This window comes from Acomys russatus, chromosome 31 (assembly GCF_903995435.1).
Source record: "Acomys russatus chromosome 31, mAcoRus1.1, whole genome shotgun sequence".
Taxonomy (NCBI): domain Eukaryota; kingdom Metazoa; phylum Chordata; class Mammalia; order Rodentia; family Muridae; genus Acomys; species Acomys russatus.
Genome location: NC_067167.1, coordinates 11,727,539 through 11,746,271, shown reverse-complemented (window position 1 = coordinate 11,746,271; position 18,733 = coordinate 11,727,539). Strand labels below are relative to the sequence as shown.

At 43.5% G+C, this 18,733-nt stretch overlaps 1 protein-coding gene across 1 annotated transcript in view; it reads left to right on the top strand.

Moving 5' to 3' along the window:
* Nucleotides 1-18,733, top strand: part of Mybpc1 (myosin binding protein C1) — an 86,702-nt gene that overhangs the window by 49,971 nt on the left and 17,998 nt on the right. Inside the window, exons 15-23 of the mRNA XM_051172645.1 lie at nt 418-584; nt 2,877-3,039; nt 3,989-4,095; nt 4,490-4,623; nt 7,452-7,611; nt 9,083-9,187; nt 10,614-10,802; nt 12,243-12,377; nt 16,436-16,603. Of these exons, the coding sequence (XP_051028602.1) occupies nt 418-584; nt 2,877-3,039; nt 3,989-4,095; nt 4,490-4,623; nt 7,452-7,611; nt 9,083-9,187; nt 10,614-10,802; nt 12,243-12,377; nt 16,436-16,603 (1,328 nt within the window). The remainder of the gene's footprint in view (nt 1-417; nt 585-2,876; nt 3,040-3,988; nt 4,096-4,489; nt 4,624-7,451; nt 7,612-9,082; nt 9,188-10,613; nt 10,803-12,242; nt 12,378-16,435; nt 16,604-18,733) is intronic.

Here is an 18,733-nt window from a genome sequence, read left to right as displayed (position 1 = left end):
ACAGAGAACTTACAAATGTGTTGTGTGGCCAGAAGTGGAGCCGAACACATTCTTAGCCTCTGACTGAATGAGAGGTGGGGCTCACGTTCTTCTAATGTGGTTTTCTCCACAATACTCGTTACACCATGGATTAATCAATGGGTCCCCCAGTGGACCTCTTAATGAAATCATGCTCTCTAACAAAACCTTTCTGTGTGTCTGGGATCTGCTGAGGACCATGGAAGACACTGGGATAAGACAATAAGCTAACATTTATTTCCTGGAAATTAATATTTTGCTCTTATAATTTTAAATATATATGTATGTATATACGTATGTGATTTAGTTTGATCGTAACTTCCATTCCCTCCCCTCCCCGTCCTCTTCCCTTCCCCGTTCAACCTCTTCCTCCTCTCTTTTAAACCCATGTTAATTCAGGTTTAAGAATGGTGAAGAGATCTTCCCTGGCCCCAAGTCAAGATACAAAATTAAAGTTGAGGGCAAAAAACATACTCTGATCATAGAAGGCGCCACAAAGGCGGACAGCGCGGAGTACTCTGTCATGACAACTGGGGGACAGTCATCGGCTAAGCTGAGTGTTGACTGTGAGTCAGACTTCTTTAGATGGCTTCTAAGCCGGCTTACAAATAAGATGCTGCTTGTTGACTCAAGCAAAGGCTCAACATGCTTGATCTTTTCCTTGTGGGATTTTGAAATTGGTAGAATTGGGCTCTACTCTAGCCGAACGTCATATCGGGTCTCTTGGAAAGGAAGCAGCTTCTTCTTCTTCTTCTTCTTCTTCTTCTTCTTCTTCTTCTTCTTCTTCTTTTTCTTCTTTTTCTTCTTCTTCTTCTTCTTTTTAAATAGTAGAGCACCAACCCTGGGGGAGGGAGGAGAAAAGATGAAATGACTGAAGGAGAGAGAAACATGGTTTTTTTGTTTGTTTGTTTAGATCACAAGTGGAGGATGAGAAAAAGACTTGTGAGAGGGCAGGTGATGTTTATCCCCTTAGAAGTCGAACCACCATGAGGGGGAGATTGGCTGTTAAGCAGCTGATAAACATCCTTGAACAAATTCTGAGAGGAGGTATAAATGTGAACCAAAAACAGGAGGCAGGGCCTTTGGAGACTTGGGATAGTTTTGGCAGTTGATTGCTTCACTCTGAGATGCTCCTAGAGAGAACCGCTCGAGGGAAGGCTTCGGGGTTCCAGGCTCCTGCTGAGGTTCCGGGTTCTGGTTAGTCCAGGTTCCAGCAGAAGAAATCCTGCTGATTATGCCAGGAGAATCGTTCCTTGGAACTGATATCCCTACAGTTTTGTTATTGTATTCTTTAATCCTCTTTTCCTATTATTTAAGTTAGTCGGGTTACAAGTGAGGTACTCTCTGTTAATAAGCTCATAATAAAATATATTTGCTAAGAAAATTGAGCTTACAAATCACCTGCCAGAAAAGTTCTAAGTGTCAGAACTTAGAGGAAGACAGTAAATATGCCAAATGCTGATACTGTTAGCATCATTATGACTCACTATCTAGTCCTTAAATAATGATTTAACACTCACCATGCAACTTGGTGCACATTTGTTATGAGGAGGAAAAAGTTGTTTTAAACCTCGAGATGCCATTGAGAACTCTGTTGAAGAGCTTGTTTACAGATGGGTAGGCTTCCGGAACCTGAGAGAACTTAGTGTTCTTGTCCAAATGGCCTCTTAAAGTAGTGGTTTCTCAGTAACAGTCTATTCAGAGCTTCTGCAGAAATTAAAAGAACAAAATGTCACGATGCTTAGTCACACATGCAGAGCTGACAGGATCTTACCTACATCTGTAGCCATTCAAAGTAACTATAATCAGTTCTGCCTTCATGTGATATATCTATTTCTAAAAATTATTATCCTATATAAACTCATGTGATAATAACCGTGTAGCTTATGGCATAAATAAGATTCGGGGCATTGCATTAAAAAACCCTGCTAGTGATGTTTTGAAAACAAAATAAAGGGGTCTGGAGAGGTGGCTCAGGGGTTAGGCACACTGCCTGCTCTTCCAAAGGCCCTGGGTTCAATTCCCAGCGACCACATGGTGGCTCACAGCCATCTATAATGTGATCTGGTGCCCTCTTCTGGCATGCAGGTGTACATGTAGGCAGAGCGCTGTATACATAAATAAATCAATCCTTAAAAAACAAAAAACAAAACAAAACAAAAAGGCAAGGAAGGAGATAACAATCAGGTTGTAATCTGAATAAATTATAATAAATTAAAATAAAATTTTTAAAAAGGGTGGAGAAATGGCTCTGTTAGGGGCACAGGCTGCTCTTGCAGAGGACCCAGGTTCAGTTGCTGGAACCCACATGGTGGCTCACAACCATCTGTATCTCCAATTCCAAGAGATTTGATGCCCTCTTGTGCCCTTCATGGGCACCAGGCATGCACAGTGCATATACATACATATAAGTAAATATCAGTGCATATAAAATAAAAAAGAAATGTCTTTAAAAAAAAAAAAACAAAGACTTCATTCAAAAGAACAACAACAAAAAAAATAGTGTCATAGTTTTCCTCATGTTAAATTGTTGGTAAATACGGCACTTCGCCTTGAAAGGGACCTGAGATTTACTTGTGGGCCTTGGGCTGGGATGCCTGTAGCTTTAAGGGTGTCATGAAGTAGTGTTGAGGATTACATGAAATCAGATGAATAGTTGTAACCTTGGGTGTGAATGAGTGAACAATAGTCAGGATGGAACTTGCGTTACACTTGATTCTGCTCAGTTATGACCATTGAAATAAGCTGTCGTCTTCCAAGCACATTTTGCAGAAGAACCAACGGGAACATTGTGAAATGCCCCCATGTTAGCTGGTCTGAGTTCAGGTGTGGATTCATAACGCTCTCTATTTCTGTAGTGAGACCTCTAAAGATCACAACGCCTCTGACTGATCAGACTGTGAAACTTGGCAAAGAAGTGTGCTTGAAGTGTGAAATCTCGGAAAATGTACCAGGAAAGTGGACAAAAAATGGCCTCCCTGTTCAGGAGGGTGACCGTTTGAAGGTTGTTCACAAAGGAAGGTAAGTAAACCAGCTGGGCCGTCAGTAAGGAGTTAGCCACATTCGCTTTTCCTACTTCCTGATGACTTAGTCATTGACTCTGTGGAAAGTAGGGAGATGTCTAGTCTAGTAAGAACTTGATTGCTTTGCTGAAAACCATGCCCTCCTTAAGACCCCTGAGACAGGGTTTCTCTGTGTAACAGTCCTGGCTGTCCTGGCTGTCCTAGAACTTGATTTGTAGGCTAGGCTGGCCTTAAACTCACAGCGATCCCCCTGCTTCTGCCTCCTGAATTCTGGAATTATAGGCGCCACCATGCCCAGCTAGATTTTTGGTTTGGTTTTAAGGAGGGAGATTGTTTTTTTCGTTTGGGTTTTCTTGTTTTGTTTTGTTTTTTTGTTTCTTTTTAAGACAGTGTTTCTTTGGGTAGTCTTGGCTGTGCTAGAAATAGCTCTGTAGACTAAGCTGGTCTTGACGTCACAGAGATCTGCCTGCCTCTGCCTCCTAAAGTACTGGGATTAAAGGCACGCGCCACCACTAGCAGCATTAAACTGCACACTTTTCACAAGGAGAGGATCCATAGGCTCCATCCAGTGTTCACTGATTCATGGCCTTTAAACTTAAGAACGCTTTGGTCAGTATTTTCCTTTGTAATTTATTACATATTTAAGTGTAGCATTAATTAAGATTCTGTGTTTTGTTCTTTTTGAAGTTATGAGAAAAAAAGAAGAACAGACACCTGTGTACATAATCGCAGGTTGTATTTGTAGAGATTCTTTCATACACTCCAAAGGAGATCTGACTTGGGTCAGTAAAAAAAAAATAAACCCCCCTGTCCTGACCCTCTCTTTCTCTCTCTCCTATATGAAGCACGTGAATTAAATAAAGGGCAGGTGCATCTTCAGTTTGGATCATGGATAGGCTACACCCTTGCAAAGCTTGCAAAGACATATGTTTTTCCTATTTCTTTAGAATCCACAAGCTAGTCATAGCCAATGCTCTCATTGAAGATGAAGGCGAGTATGTATTTACACCAGATGCCTACAATGTTCCTTTGTCTGCCAAAGTTCACGTCATTGGTGAGTAGATCAAAGAAATTATTGTATAGCTGCCCACTGGTTTGCTTCCCTTGGACTATAATGCGTCAAAAACCATACGATTTAAAAGATACATCAGTTGCTGCTACTCATTCATTATAAGTGGTTAATTTGTACATATGACAAGAAGCAGTTTTATAGGGTGAGATTTCATTCATATATATATGTGTGCATGTGTGTGTGTATATAAATATATACATATATGTGTGTGTATATATATACATATATATGTGTGTGTGTATATATATATATATATATATATGTATATATATATATATATACACTAGGTTGTAAATTGTTACCAATGTTTTATCACTAGCCGAAATAGCACATAGAAATTGCTGTGTGATGACCAAAGCTATGCTGACTATTCCAGATCCTCCCAAGATCATTCTGGATGGCCTTGATGCTGACAACACCGTGACAGTGATTGCTGGAAGCAAGCTTCGTCTTGAGATCCCCGTCACAGGGGAACCACCTCCCAAAGCCATCTGGAGCCGAGCAGATAAGGTTTGCCACACGCATGCACATGCACACACTCTTTGCCCTCGCCCCTGTGATTGAGGTAAAGGGAAAAGGCATAAATCAGTGTGTATGCTATAGCCAGGTGTGGTGGTCCAGCCTTTAATCCCAACACTGGAAACAAAGGCAGGCAGGGTTCTCTGAGTTTGAAGCTAGCCTAATCTACATAACGAATTCTACATTATCTACATAATGAATTCCAGGACAGCTAGAGCTACTCCCATTCACGCACCAAGAAAAACAAAAAACAAAAAGACCCAAACACACATTTTGGGTATAATTCCTCTGAAAAGAGAACAGGAGGTGATCTTCAGATAAATCTATTAATTTATTTATTGTCATATTTCGTCATCCACTTATTTGGCCAAGCATGATTTTGTGAGTTATGAACATGGTCCCATCTTATATTCCATGGATGTCATGGGATCAGAAGGAAGAAAAGTAGTAAAATAGTAAATAAGCAAATAAATTAAGGAACAAGATCACTTTGCATAATAAGAAGTGCTGTGGAAAAAATAAAAAATATTTTTAAAATTCTTAAAAATTAAAAATAAATAAATAATAAATACTTTTTGTTTTTGTTTTGGTTTGGTTTGGTTTGGTTTTTCGAAACAGGGTCTCTCTGTGTAGCCTTGGCTGTCCTGGACTCACTTTGTAGACCAGGCTGGCCTCGAACTCAGAGCGATCCACCTACCTCTGCCTCCCGAGTGCTGGGATTAAAGGCGTGTGCCACCACTGCCCGGCAATAAATACATTTTTAAAAAAAAGAAGTGCTGTGGTAAAATGGATAGGGTGTCTCATACCACAACAAATACCCTGAGTGGAGGAAGACAGGAATATTCAAGGACAGCAAAGGCTACCGAAAAAGCCCAAATAATAATAATAACAATGATAATGAAAATAAGTAAACGAACAAATCTAAAAACCCAAGAGCTTGTTGTGATAGCAAGCAGCCCTCTAGTCCGTGAAGCCTCAGTGGCTGAGAGAGAGCAACTCCCCTGGACTTGAACTCCACAGAGAAGAGATCTCCAGGTGAAGGCGGCTCACGTGCCAAGGTCAAGTTCAGAGAGTTAGTTTAGTGTGGGGGAGGCCTAGAAAGCCAGCGCTGCTGGGGTATGTAGGCCGGGAGGGGGAAAACAAAAGGTGTGGGGGTGGGTAAAGTAGCTCAGGTTAAGCAAGCCCTGGCTCCCTGCCACAAAAACAGTTACATTTAAAAACAGAACGGGAGAGTTTTACTTCCAGCCCACGGAACCATAGGAACCTGACTCATATTCTCGAGTACAGTAATCCCCAAGTTGACAATATTGTGTGAACAGTTATTTCTGGACAATGGCTCCGACATGACAAATTAATGACAGTGTCCTACAGCTGCCTGGAAGAGTTCTCTAAAGGTGGGGGTGTGTCTTATGAGCAGAGCCTTTGCCTGGCATGTATGAGGCCCAAGGGTTTGGTTCCTAGCAAGGAGAGAGTGGGGCGAGGAGATATTTCCGTTTCAGCTCATGTACAAGGAGGAAACACCCAGACAGAACCTAAAGGCAGTTGAGGGTTTTTCATACAAGAAGCCCAAAGTGGCAGTTCATCAGGCATGCGCCAGAGTGGAGCACCGCATAGATCAAACCCTGGGGCTCTAAGGGCCAGTATGGTGGCGCACGCCTTTACCCGCAGCACTCAGGAGGCAGAGGCAGGGGGAATCTCTCAATTCAAGGCTGGCCTGGTCTACAGAGCCAGTTCCAGACCAGCCAGGACTATGTAATGAGCACCTGACATTGGAAATAGGAGTTGAGGGTGTAGCTCAGTGGTTTAAGATTGTCACATAGCAGAAGGTAAAACAATGCAACAGAAGGCTCAGCGTTTCTCTCCCAAGTGGGAACCAGTCACTTTTCCATGTCCTTCTCTGAACTGGAAACCTGGAGCTGCAGAGATGGCTCGATGGTTAAGGGCACTTGTTACTCTTGCGAAGGACCCAGGAATTGGTTCCCAGCACCTGTGTGGCAGCTAACAACCAGCTGTAGCTCTAGGTCCAGGAGATCTGACGCCCTCTTTTGACCATTGGGGGTACTGCATACACCCGGGGCATAGATATACATGCAGGTAAAACAGCATTCACATAAAATAAATATAAATAAACCTTTGTTTTAAATGGAAACTTTATATTACCTAGAATGGAAGCTGATCCTGGCACCATTCTTCAACACTGCCCACTCCTTATCATGTTTTTTTTTTTTTTGTTTTTTTGTTTTTTTGTAGTTTGTTTATTTGTTTGGTTTGGTCTAGTTTTTGTGTTTTGTTTTGATTTCTGAGGCAAGCTCTCACTAGGTAGCTCTGGCTGGCCTGGAACTTGCTACGTGGACCAGACTGACCTTGAACTCACAGAGATTCATCACCAGAATGCTGGGATTAAAGATGTGTGTCACCACTCCCAGCCTTTTCAATGTTTTCCAATTTTCAAGACATCCGTGCAAAAGAAAATCACGAGTCTCTGACAGGAGTCGGTGGACTTCCGATTTTATACACCAAGAGGCTCATGTCTTAAAAGGACAACTTCTCCCCCTGTGTTTTCCTGCTCTCCGACTTTCTCTTGGGAAGGCTTCTCATTAACGGGCTTTTTTTTTTATCTGGGTCCCAGCTCTGTAGCTCTCAGGCGTGTGGCCATGAGCACATGAAATCTATGGTCTCCTCATGTCTAAATGAGCTAACAGTAGGGTGAGGACTGACAATGCACCTGTTGGGCCCCCTGCCTGCCTGGGGTCCTCAGGTGCGCTGCAGTGGTCCCTGTAAGTCAGTCCATTGTCCAATGTTTGCTTCTCCCTTGGCAGGCTATTATGGAGGGCAGCGGACGGATCAGGGCAGAATCCTACCCCGACAGCAGCACACTCGTCATCGATGTGGCCGAGAGAGATGACTCTGGTGTGTACAACATAAATCTGAAAAACGAGGCTGGAGAAGCCCATGCAAGCATCAAGATTAAAGTTGTGGGTAAGTTCTCCAGGAAAACAACCCTCTAGAATGTGACCAGAGGAAACCACAACATGGTGGCTTTAGCCTGCAAACCAGCGCCTTGTGTGACCTCCCCACTCCCCCCCCCTTTTTTTTTTTTTTTTGGTTTTCAAGACAGGGTTTCTCTGTGTAGCCTTGGCTGTCCTGGACTCTCTTTGTAGACCAGGCTGCCACCTGCCTCTGCCTCTGCCTACTGGGTGCTGGGATTAAAGGCATGCACCACCACGCCCGGTCCCTCTCTTATTTTTCCTCCTCTGTTTTCTTGTCTAGAGGACTTCTCCCCAGAGGAGCTGAATAGTTAGGGGCATTTGGGGCTATTGGTTATTAGCTCTGCAAATAATTCTCTGGTACCCTTCAAAAGTTAAAAAAAAAATTTTTTTTTTTTACAATAAAGATATAATTACATTATCTTCCTTTTCCTCTTTCCAGCTCCTCCCATGCCCCCCAACTTCCTCTCAAATTCATGACTACACACACACAAACACACACACATGCATGCACGCACACATGCGTACACACACACATACACACACACACACAGACACTACATAGGTAGATAAACATACAACCTGTATGGTTTCAGGACTGACCACTTGGTGTCTGATAACCAATAGGAGGCTCATCCCTGGGAAGACTATTTCTCCCACTGTCAGCATTCCTTAGTTGCCTGTGCAGTTCTTTGTGTATGGGTGCAGACCTGTGAGATTTCCCCCCTCCACGTTAGCACATCTGTTGGTGTTGTACTTGTTTGGGGCTTTTTTAGACAGCACACTGTTGAGTTCTGTTTTCTAGAACACACAGTCTCGCAGCAGATGGCCCGCTCCCCCTAGCACTTACAGTCTTTCCATCCCCTCTTCCACAGTGCTCTTGGGTTTTGGGCTTGGGTTATAGATGTATCAACTTGTGCTGGGCACCCCATGATCTTCTGCGTTGTGGAGAATTGTGGTAGTCTGTAATAGTTCTTGTTGCGCACAAGCTAAGCTAAACTATAAAACATAGAGTCTTGCCAGTTCTGAATTGAATTCCTCCAACTGACATCTTGAATTCTTCTAATTGGTGTAAAATTGACAATAATTAGCCCTTGGTTTTCACTCTGCTGGAAGTTCATTTTGTAGTTAATAAAATGATTATATTCAACATTTAGGTGATGGTTTCTTGTCACCATTTTTCAGAGGAAAGAACAAGAGCCTTGGGTTCCACGTGGAACATGTCCTCTAACGCGACAGTTTTCAAGGGTTTACGGACATTGCTAGGTTCATTTTCACTGAGCTCTTTTCCCCTTACCCTGTATTGACTTTTTGTCCAAGTTAGTTTGTAAACCTATTTCAGAAAAAATAAATAAGTAAATAAATAAATAAACAAAAATAAAAACAACAACTTGGTACCAAGTTCTGACCTTCACCCAAACCCCTATTTTCCTCTTAACACGTTTCTGTTCTGTCTATCACAGACATCCCGGATCCTCCGGTGGCACCAAATGTGACAGAAGTGGGAGATGACTGGTGCATCATGAATTGGGAGCCTCCTGCCTATGATGGAGGGTCTCCAATCTTAGGTAATGGCACTGACCAGTGCAGCTGGCATTTTCTTAGCACGTATCAGAGCAGAATGCATTCTGGGCATTGAGTGGAGGAAAAAACCTACTGAGTCAGTAGAGTCCTGGCCTAGCATACAGAAGGTTCTGGACTCAGCTCTTACTACTGCCAAGGAGAAGGCAGAGGAGATGGCGCTTATCGTAATATGTACTCTGACTTTAAATAGCTGTTGAAATTGAAATATCTATTGCGATGTTCTAGGATTCCTTGGGATTTGAGCAGCTCTGGTGTATGCCCTCTGATCACCTGTCCTTTCTCTTGCTTGTTTGCTCTTTTCACTCGGCAACTAATTCTGAAAGAGCTCCAAGCCTAATTCCCACTGTTCTGGTCAGTAAATACCATAGGGCTGTGTTTTAGTTACTGTTCTTTTGCTCTGAAGAGACACCATGACCAAGACAACTCTTCTATGAGAAGATGTGTTAATTGGTCGCTTGCTTACAGCTTTAGAGGTTTAGTCTGTGACCATCATGGTGGGAAGCAGACGGGTATGATACTGGATTAGAAGCTAAATCCTGATCTACAGCCACCAAGTAGAGAGTTGGGCCTGGTGTGAGCTTTTGAAACCTCCAAGCCCACTCCCAGGGATGCACCTCCTCCTAATCCTTCTCAAACAGTTCCACTAATTTACTAAGCATTCAAGCATATGAGCCTATAAGGGCCTTTCTCCTTCAAACCACCACAGGCTGTGACATGAAGAAATACTTTAGCATTACATTCTCAGGAGGATTTGCCTCCTTAATGAAGAAATAATTTTTCTATAGTAATAAAATTCACAAAGCTGGCCTTTCTCATGCCCCCCCCCCTTTTTTTTAATTCTCCATCGCTATAGCTTTCTGGGCTCTTAGCTCCAAATTGTTCAACCACAGTGATTAAGTTGCTAGGAGCTATATGTCTGCTGTGACTCATTTTTCTTCTTTTTTAGTACAACTTTATTTTTTTTTCTAGTCCTATTATTTTGATTTTTTTAATTTTTATTTTACAGAGTTCACAGTTGTATTATCTGATCTCTAACAACAGGCAGAATAAGGTGCATTAAAATATAAATGTATTTGGCTACTTCACTCAGTCTGCCTAAAATGTGTCAAAAATTTTTTTAAAGATTTTATTTATTTATTGTATAAGAGTACTCTATTTTCATGCACACCTGTATGCCGAGGAAGAGGGCATTAGATCACATTACAGATGGTTGTGAGCCACCATGTGGTACCCAGGAGTTGAAGGCAAGACCTCTGAATGAGCAGGCAGAGCTCTTAATAGCACGCTGAGCCATCTTTCCAGCCCCCCAAATGTGTGAAATTTTAAGGCCTGCCGTCTAATAAAGTCTAACTTTGGAGACAAAATAAAGAAGAAAAAGGAAACCCAAGTGTCTACTTTTTACACCTACAGGGTATTTTATTGAGAGGAAAAAGAAACAAAGCTCAAGGTGGATGAGGCTGAACTTTGACCTCTGCAAAGAAACCACTTTTGAGCCCAAGAAGATGATTGAAGGCGTGGCCTACGAGGTCCGCATCTTTGCGGTCAATGCCATTGGCATCTCCAAGCCCAGTATGCCCTCCAAGCCCTTTGTTCCTTTGGGTGAGTCCAGAGAAATGTCTTTGTTGTGGAAATCCCTGCCTTCCCTCTGACATCTAAACTGCAATGGGCTTCTTAGAGTGGAGGGATGGGTAGGAGACCGGACGCCACGCCACTAAGGCCTGTAGTATAAGAACTTGAAAACTGAATTTGGAGAGGCTGACCATCTTCAGGATGTAGGTCCTGGGACACATTTCCAGAAACCCAGTAAGAGCTGTGTGTGGCTCTCGCTGCTATAATCGTGAATCTGAGCCCCTGTGACTGCTCCTCCCATTGTCCTTCCCAAAGAGTCAGAGCCTAAGCTACATCCAGCAATGAACCTCTTTGCTTTACAATGGCATCTTAGTTTATGGCTGCATCTTAAATTTGTCCATGAAACAACGACAAGAAGTCCAGTGAAGGCAAATGGAAGAGAAGCTATCTCCACTATCTTACTGTATTAAAGAATTTAGGAAACGGGAGATTCAGTTGGGCATGGGGGCACACACCTTTGGTCACAGTACTTGAGAGGCAGAGGCACATGGATCTCTGTGAGTTCAAGGCCAGCCTGGTCTACAAAGCGAGTTCCAGGACAGCCAGAGCTGTTACACAGAGAAACCCTGTCTTGAAAAAAAAAAAAAAAAAAAAAAGGAAGGAGGGGAAGGAAAAGGAAGAGGGAAGAAGAAGAAGAAGAGAGAGAGAGAGAGGGGAAGGAAGGAAGAAAGGAAGGAAGGAAACTTAGTACAAGAGTTTGCTTTACAATTAAAAGTCTAAGGGCTGGAGAAATGGTTTAGTGAGTAAGAGCAGTTATTGCTCTGGCAGAAAACCTGAGTCTGGCCTAGCATCCACAAGAGGCAAGCTCATAGTTGCCTATAAGTCCAGCTCTGGGAGATTCTGACAATTCTCTCTCCCTCCGCACCCCCTCATTTGGCTTTTTTCAAGACAGGATTTCTCTGTGTAGCCTTGGCTGTCCTGGACTCACTTTGTAGACTAAGCTGGCCTTGAACTCACAGCAATCCGCCTGCCTCTGCCTCCCAAGTGCTGGGATTAAAGGTGTGCACCACCACGCCCAGCTGACAATTCTCTTTTGAACACTGGTTACCTACATGTATGTACACATCATCCCATATATATATATATATCCTAAAATGATAAATAGTTTAAATTATAGGACTATGGAAATTCTACCCTAGATTATTAGATCCTCCAAACTGATTTCTTTAACTCCCTTTGGCCCCCAGCTTCTCACATAAACATTCCAAACTGAAGAAAGAGTTGTGGTAGTCTTTGCAAGACTCTTGTCAATCAGACATTTGGCCTACACGTGACATGCTCCGGGTGTTCTCACTGAGTGTTAGCAAAGCGTGGAGCGTCCACACGTATTTTTAGTTGCTTCTTGTTGCAGGTGCTCTGCCATGGCTTCCTACTCACAGCTTCTTCTTTCTCCGACTCTCATTTTTTTAGCTGTGACCAGTCCCCCTACTCTTCTAGCTGTTGACTCTGTGACTGACTCGTCTGTGACGATGAAGTGGAGGCCCCCAGACCAGATTGGCGCGGCAGGTTTAGATGGCTATGTGCTAGAGTATTGCTTTGAAGGAAGTAAGTACGCATAGATATTACAGTGAGTACCATCAGTGCTGGGTGAGATGTGCCTCGCTTTCTCTTGTCTTTCTTAGAAAAGCATCACTCTGTTACTGAAAATGACGCCAAACCAAAGGCCATCTTTCTGAGATGTAGGTGAACATAGATTCCCTCGAGTATTTAATGCTCTAAGTGTAGATGCTAACAGCATCTGAATTAGCCTGTGAGGCTATCACCACTGTGCTAGCGCAGGATGGTGGTGCATTGACGACATCCTTTTCTAGATTTGCGCCACTGAGCAGTGAAAGTCTACATACAGCCAATCACAGGACAAGACTGTGTATTTAGCCATGCAGTGAGCCTCTCCTTCCTTCTTAGAGGAAGGATTAGATCCCAGAGGGCATAAGTGATGCCGTCAATATGTGACAGGAACCTATCTTAAGGCTCAAGTATATGAAAATTAAATTTTTGGCAGGGAAAGGAAAAAATCCAACCCCACCTCCGATTAAATTAAAAAGGAGAGAGAAAAAGAAAATGTCACAGGAAACCAGAACCAAAAGGTGTGACATTCACTCAAGGCCTCATGTTTTTAATTTCCTGCTTGCTGTGACCAGAAGAAAATGACATTTGAAAATGGACTGTGGACATAACTCAGTGGGAGAACATTTGCCTAGAGTGTGTGGTAGGCCCTGGGCTTCATCCCAAATAGGAAAAAGAGAGGAAAAGGAAGTAAAAAAGGAGAAAGAAAAGAAGGAAGGAAGGAAGGAAGGGAAGGAGGGAGGGAAGGAGGAAGGGAGGAGGGAGGGAAACAAGGGAGAGAGGGAGGGCAGACAGTTGGCAAATGAGACAGAAATAGCCCTGGCTCTTGACTCAGGTTCCTCTCTAGTTGACGGGAGGCAAAAAGTCCCCCCAAAGAAGCTTACTGAGGCCCCCAAAACCAAAAAATTAACCTTTAAAAAAAATCACTCTTTGGATCCCAAACTTTGACACTGAAGCTCCCCATGAAGGAAAGAAGCAACAACGCATTTGGGAATGAAGGAGGTAAACACAAGTGGGGGCCCCTGGAGGAGGATCACGGTGCAGAAGAAATTCACGAAAAGAAACTTGATATCCCAGACTGCACTGGGGCCATGGCCACTCAGGAACAAGCAGAGACGGGGACGAAGCACCCCGTGTGACCGCTTCCTTTTACCCAACCCTCACTCTACTTGACGTGCTTTCTCCAGGAGGCCCTCCAAGCTCCAGGAGGCCCTTGATCCAAAAGCAGCCAAGCATGTTAAAAGGAAAAAAACAAAAACAAACAAACAACAACAAGAAAAACCAGGCTTAACACAGCATGAGAAGTGGGTATTGTGATGAGCTCAACAAGAAAACCTTCCAGTGGTTTCCGAGTCTGGTTTATCCCTGCCCCGTTGTCCTGAGCCCTCTCTTCTGCTTTTCATATTGCCCAGCCAGCAGAAGAACTTCCTAACCATATATGTGATGTGGCTTCTGAGCGAGAACCTTCTGTATGTGAATGAAACAGAGCAAATTCTTTACTCTTTTCTTTCTGATAGGTTTAAAACGTAAGAAGATACAGCAAAATGATAGATGGCTGTCATTTTGATGTTACCCACCTTAGATAAAATACAACGAAGTGTATTTTACATCACGTGTGTGTGATCTGTGTAGATACATATGAGGGTGTACATATGTATATGTACACGGCCATTATGTACATGTCTGCCACGTAACATGTCGGAATTAGCTTTCTATGGAAACGTTCGTAACGTGTATCTTCCTCGTCTTTCCTTGTTTTCTTAATGTGGCTGCCTGGTTCTTTATTCTCTTTTAATGGCTGCTAGTCTCCAGACTAATTTTCTGAAGTGTTTGATGCTTTTGAACATGTTAGGTTTATTCCTCGAGTCTTTCTTATATAAGGTTGTATGTGTGTGTGTGTGTGTGTGTGTGTGTGTGTTTACTATTCTGTCTTTTGTTTTATTTTTAATGCCTGAAGCATTTTATTCTTATTTTCTTCCTTCATCCTAGTCCATCCTTTTCTTAAAGTACATCCCCCCCCCAAATCAAACAACTTACAAAGCCCCTCCCCCACCCTTTGGGCAGCATTTACTTTCTCTTCCCCTGAGCTAACGTGGCTCAGGTATGAAGAGATGGACTATTTTTGTTCCCCTCCCATCTTTTTCATCTTGTTTTCTCTGTTCTTTGCTCTTTTGTGCTTTTTCCTCTTGTCTCATTTTCACTTCCCCATCCACTGAGTGAGTCTTCTGTGAAGCTAGCCCAGTAACTATCAAACAGGCCACTGTTGAAAGATGTATCTTTTTTTTCAAAGTCATGAGTAATTTTTATCATCCACACACCCTCTCCATTGTCAAGATAGCAAACCTCCTCTATAGTCCTGATAGCCTTGAAGGGGGTGGGGGCCAAGATTCCCAGGGACAGCCACACTAGACTAGTTGCCCCAGCTCATCTCCTTGGTACCAAGATAGGCACACACCATTCCAAACCATTGTCACAAGACCCAAACCGTCCTGTGAGCCCTTTACATAGACTACAGGGACACAGGAATGTCTGGTGTGTTTTCTTGATGCCGAATTCATTGCCGTGGTAACCAGGCCTGCTTTCTGAGCTGTCGGGGCTGGCTCCCCTTTCCACTGTGCTGAGACCCAGCTGAGCCCTAGTACGACAGTGGGAGCCCGCACCACGGGAGCATCATGTTTTCAACTCCCTCTGGATTCCAGAACAGACTCTTCCTTTTCCTTCAAGATCTTTTATTCTCCAGCTCTTCTTCCCCCTTTGGAGGTGTCTCAGCCTCCTCTCCCCTCTTCTCTTCTCTTAGCCCTTTCGTTCTCTGGGCCAGAGGCCTGCAGACAAAACCCACAGGCTGTACAGAGTGAGCTGTGCCTCTCTGGAGAATGCCTGCCTCCCCTTAACCTGTCTGGTCTCTTGCGTCACTACTCTGAAGACAAGTCTCTTTGCCTACTTTGCATACTTTACTAACAGAGAATGCTGACCACTGATACAATGTTCTTCTCGTGTGAACGTGGGTGTCTTTAATTAATTTATTGACGGATTCTCAAAGGTACATCAGCCAAACAGTCTAATGAAAATGGGGAGGCTGCGTGTGATCTACCAGGTAACGTATTCTGGGAAGCTCTCGGACTTTCTTACTCTTTGAACTGTATCTGGGAATGTTCCATGACCTTCCATGAAGGGCCTCCCCATGACCCCAACACAGATATCCCTAGAGTTGGGAGACAAGGGGTAACTTTCTCATCGGGTCCAAGACTTCTCTTTGGCCAGTGGTCATTTTTGACTTCTTAGAAGCTGAAACACTTGGGACATCCTGGATGCAGGGTTTAAAGTCTTTTGATGTTATAGACTGTAGGCAGAGCTACCAATCGCTGGGGTGGCAGGGGTGCGGAGGGGGAATCCAATTTTTTAGTTGAGAGAAAAGGGTTGTGACAACTCATGGGCCATCAGCTCATGAGCCTCCTTCCCTCTTTGTAGATAGAATTGGCTTTTCTTCATGAATGCAAACGAACATTATCAATTCTTTCTGTTCACACCAATGTCTCATGATAATAAACCAAATGAGATAACACAGAGACCATGTGACAAGAAGAGAGTGCCTTTTCTTTCACGAGAAGGGCAGTTTCCTGTCTGTCTGAGCTTTAAAGTTTATCAAAGCATAAATATCAAGATTATATCATGCAGTGTGGAGCCAAGATGCATGGATTAAAGCTGCTACAAAATTATTGGAACCAGTTACTATTATATTAAGAATAAAGGGTGTTTTATTCCTAAGTAAGAATTTTAGGTTTTTTTTTTTTTGTTTTTTTTTTTTTCAGAAATGGCAGAGTCTAATTTAATTCTTCCTGTTGTTTACGTTAGCATTTGGGGGGCATTTTTTCCACATATTTAAGTAGTCATAACCTGAGTCTAGTCCAAATCATGTTCTTTTCAAAGGACTTAAGAATGAATAAAATGCTAAGTTGGAGTTGGTTGCAGTGGCCTGGGATGGCTTCTTTCACTGAACAATGTTCCCGCTTCGTCTCTGTTTCTTTTACTGGTTATAGCTGAGGACTGGATAGTCGCAAACACAGACCTGATCGACAAGACCAAGTTCACCATCAATGGTCTGCCCACGGATGCAAAGATCTTTGTACGTGTGAAGGCTATTAATGCAGCTGGGGCCAGCGAGCCCAAGTACTACTCTCAGCCCATTCTTGTGAAGGAAATCATCGGTAGGTGGCAGGGGTCCCACGTTTACCCCACTTTTCCAATGGTTTGCTTTTGCTTTTCAAAATCTCTTTCTAGGGCTGGGGAGAGAGCTCAGTCAGCAAAGTCCTCATGCAGGCATGGTGGCTTGACCTTGAGCACAAGTCCACATAAGAAAGCCAGCCATGGCGATGTACTGCAATCCCAGTGCTTGGGGACAGAGACGGGCAGATCTTTGGGGCTCACTGCCCAACCAGCCTCATCAAGTCAGAAATCTCTAGGCCAGTGAGGTCCTACCTCAAAACACAAAGCTCAATAACAACAGAAACCCAAGGTGGACAGCATTCTGAGGAATGGCACCCAAGGGTGACCTTGGGCACACACACACACACCACAGAGACACACAGACACATGCACACACAGAGAGACACCACTCACACACAAATGCATACACAGAGACAAACAGACACATGCACACACACAGAGACATTTCACACACACACACACACACACACACACACACACACACACACACACACACACCCCACAGAGACACACAGGCGCATGCACACACAGAGAGACACCACACACACACAAATGCATACACAGAGACAAACAGACAGATGCACACACACAGAGACATTTCACACACACACACACACACACACACACACACACACACACACACACACACCCCACAGAGACACACAGGCGCATGCGCACACACAGAGACACCACTCATACACAAATGCATACACAGAGACAAACAGACACATGCACACACACAGAGACATTTCACACACACACACACCACAGAGACACACAGACACATGCACACACACAGAGACGCTACACACACACACAAATGTATACACAGAGACACACAGACACATGCACACACACAGAGACATTTCACACACACACACACAAATGTATACATAGAGACACATAGACACACAGGCACACACACATACACAAATGTATACACAGACACATAGACACACAGGCACATGCACACACACAGAACCTCACAGAGTCACAGACACGCGCACACGTGCGTGCACACACACAGAGACACACACCACACAAACACACACACACATACCCTCATGTTCATCCCTTTCTTAAAATTTATTTTGCTGCCATTCCTTTGATAGTTTATGAATGTTTCCTGGAAGTTAAAAGTTCGCAGAATATGGCCTTTCAGGCAGTTAAGGGGGTCAGCTTTGGGTTTTATCATTTAGTTCTCAGAAGACGAGTTGATGGATTTGTCTAGATTCTCTGAGCCAACGCTGGTGGCACTTCACCCACATGCTAGCTCAAGTGCGTCTTTAAGGTCACAGCCATTTCCTGGATGACGTGGATGTATTCAGGCTCTGTTCAATGTACTTACACCTGCACTGATGGTAAATGGAGCCTTTGGTGCCTTTGTATGAATCTGGTCGGTGCCACCAAGCACAGCAGCGCCTCTGCCTTCCCCTCCAACCGTATGCTCACAGTTAAAGAGAAGGCTCAGCTTTGTCTTAGAGCATTGTTGGTCAAACAAGAAATGTTGGTCCTTGAGTCCACGACTTTCCCTCCCACCCCCCACTGGAGACCATCTTTCTTTCTTTCTTTCTTTTTAAGATTTATTTATTTAGTATTATGTATACAGTGCTTTGCCTGAGTATACACCTGTAGGCTGGAAGAGGGCATCATATCATATTACAGATGGTTGTGAGCCACTGTGTGGTTTCTGGGAATTGAACTCAGAACCTTTGGAAGAGCAGGCTGCACTCTTAACCACTGAGCCATCTCTCCAGCCCATCTTTCAATACTTGGTTCTCTCTTTCCTCCATATGAGTCATCAGGCTTGCACAGCCAGCACTTTTACCCAGTGAGGCATCTTGATATTTTTGTCAGCTCAAGGCGCACAATTTACAGTGTTTGTTGTCAACTTGTTCATAAAAACATGTGTGCTTTCAAGCAAAAAGAAATCTGATGTTCATAGCAGCCTTATTCATAATAGCCAGAACATGGAAACAGCCTAAGTGTCCCTCAGTAGAAGAATAGATAAAGAAACTGTGGTACATATACACTATGGAATACTACTCAGCTATTAAAAACAAGGAATTCCCGAAATTTGTGGACAAATGGATTGAGCTAGAAATGATCAT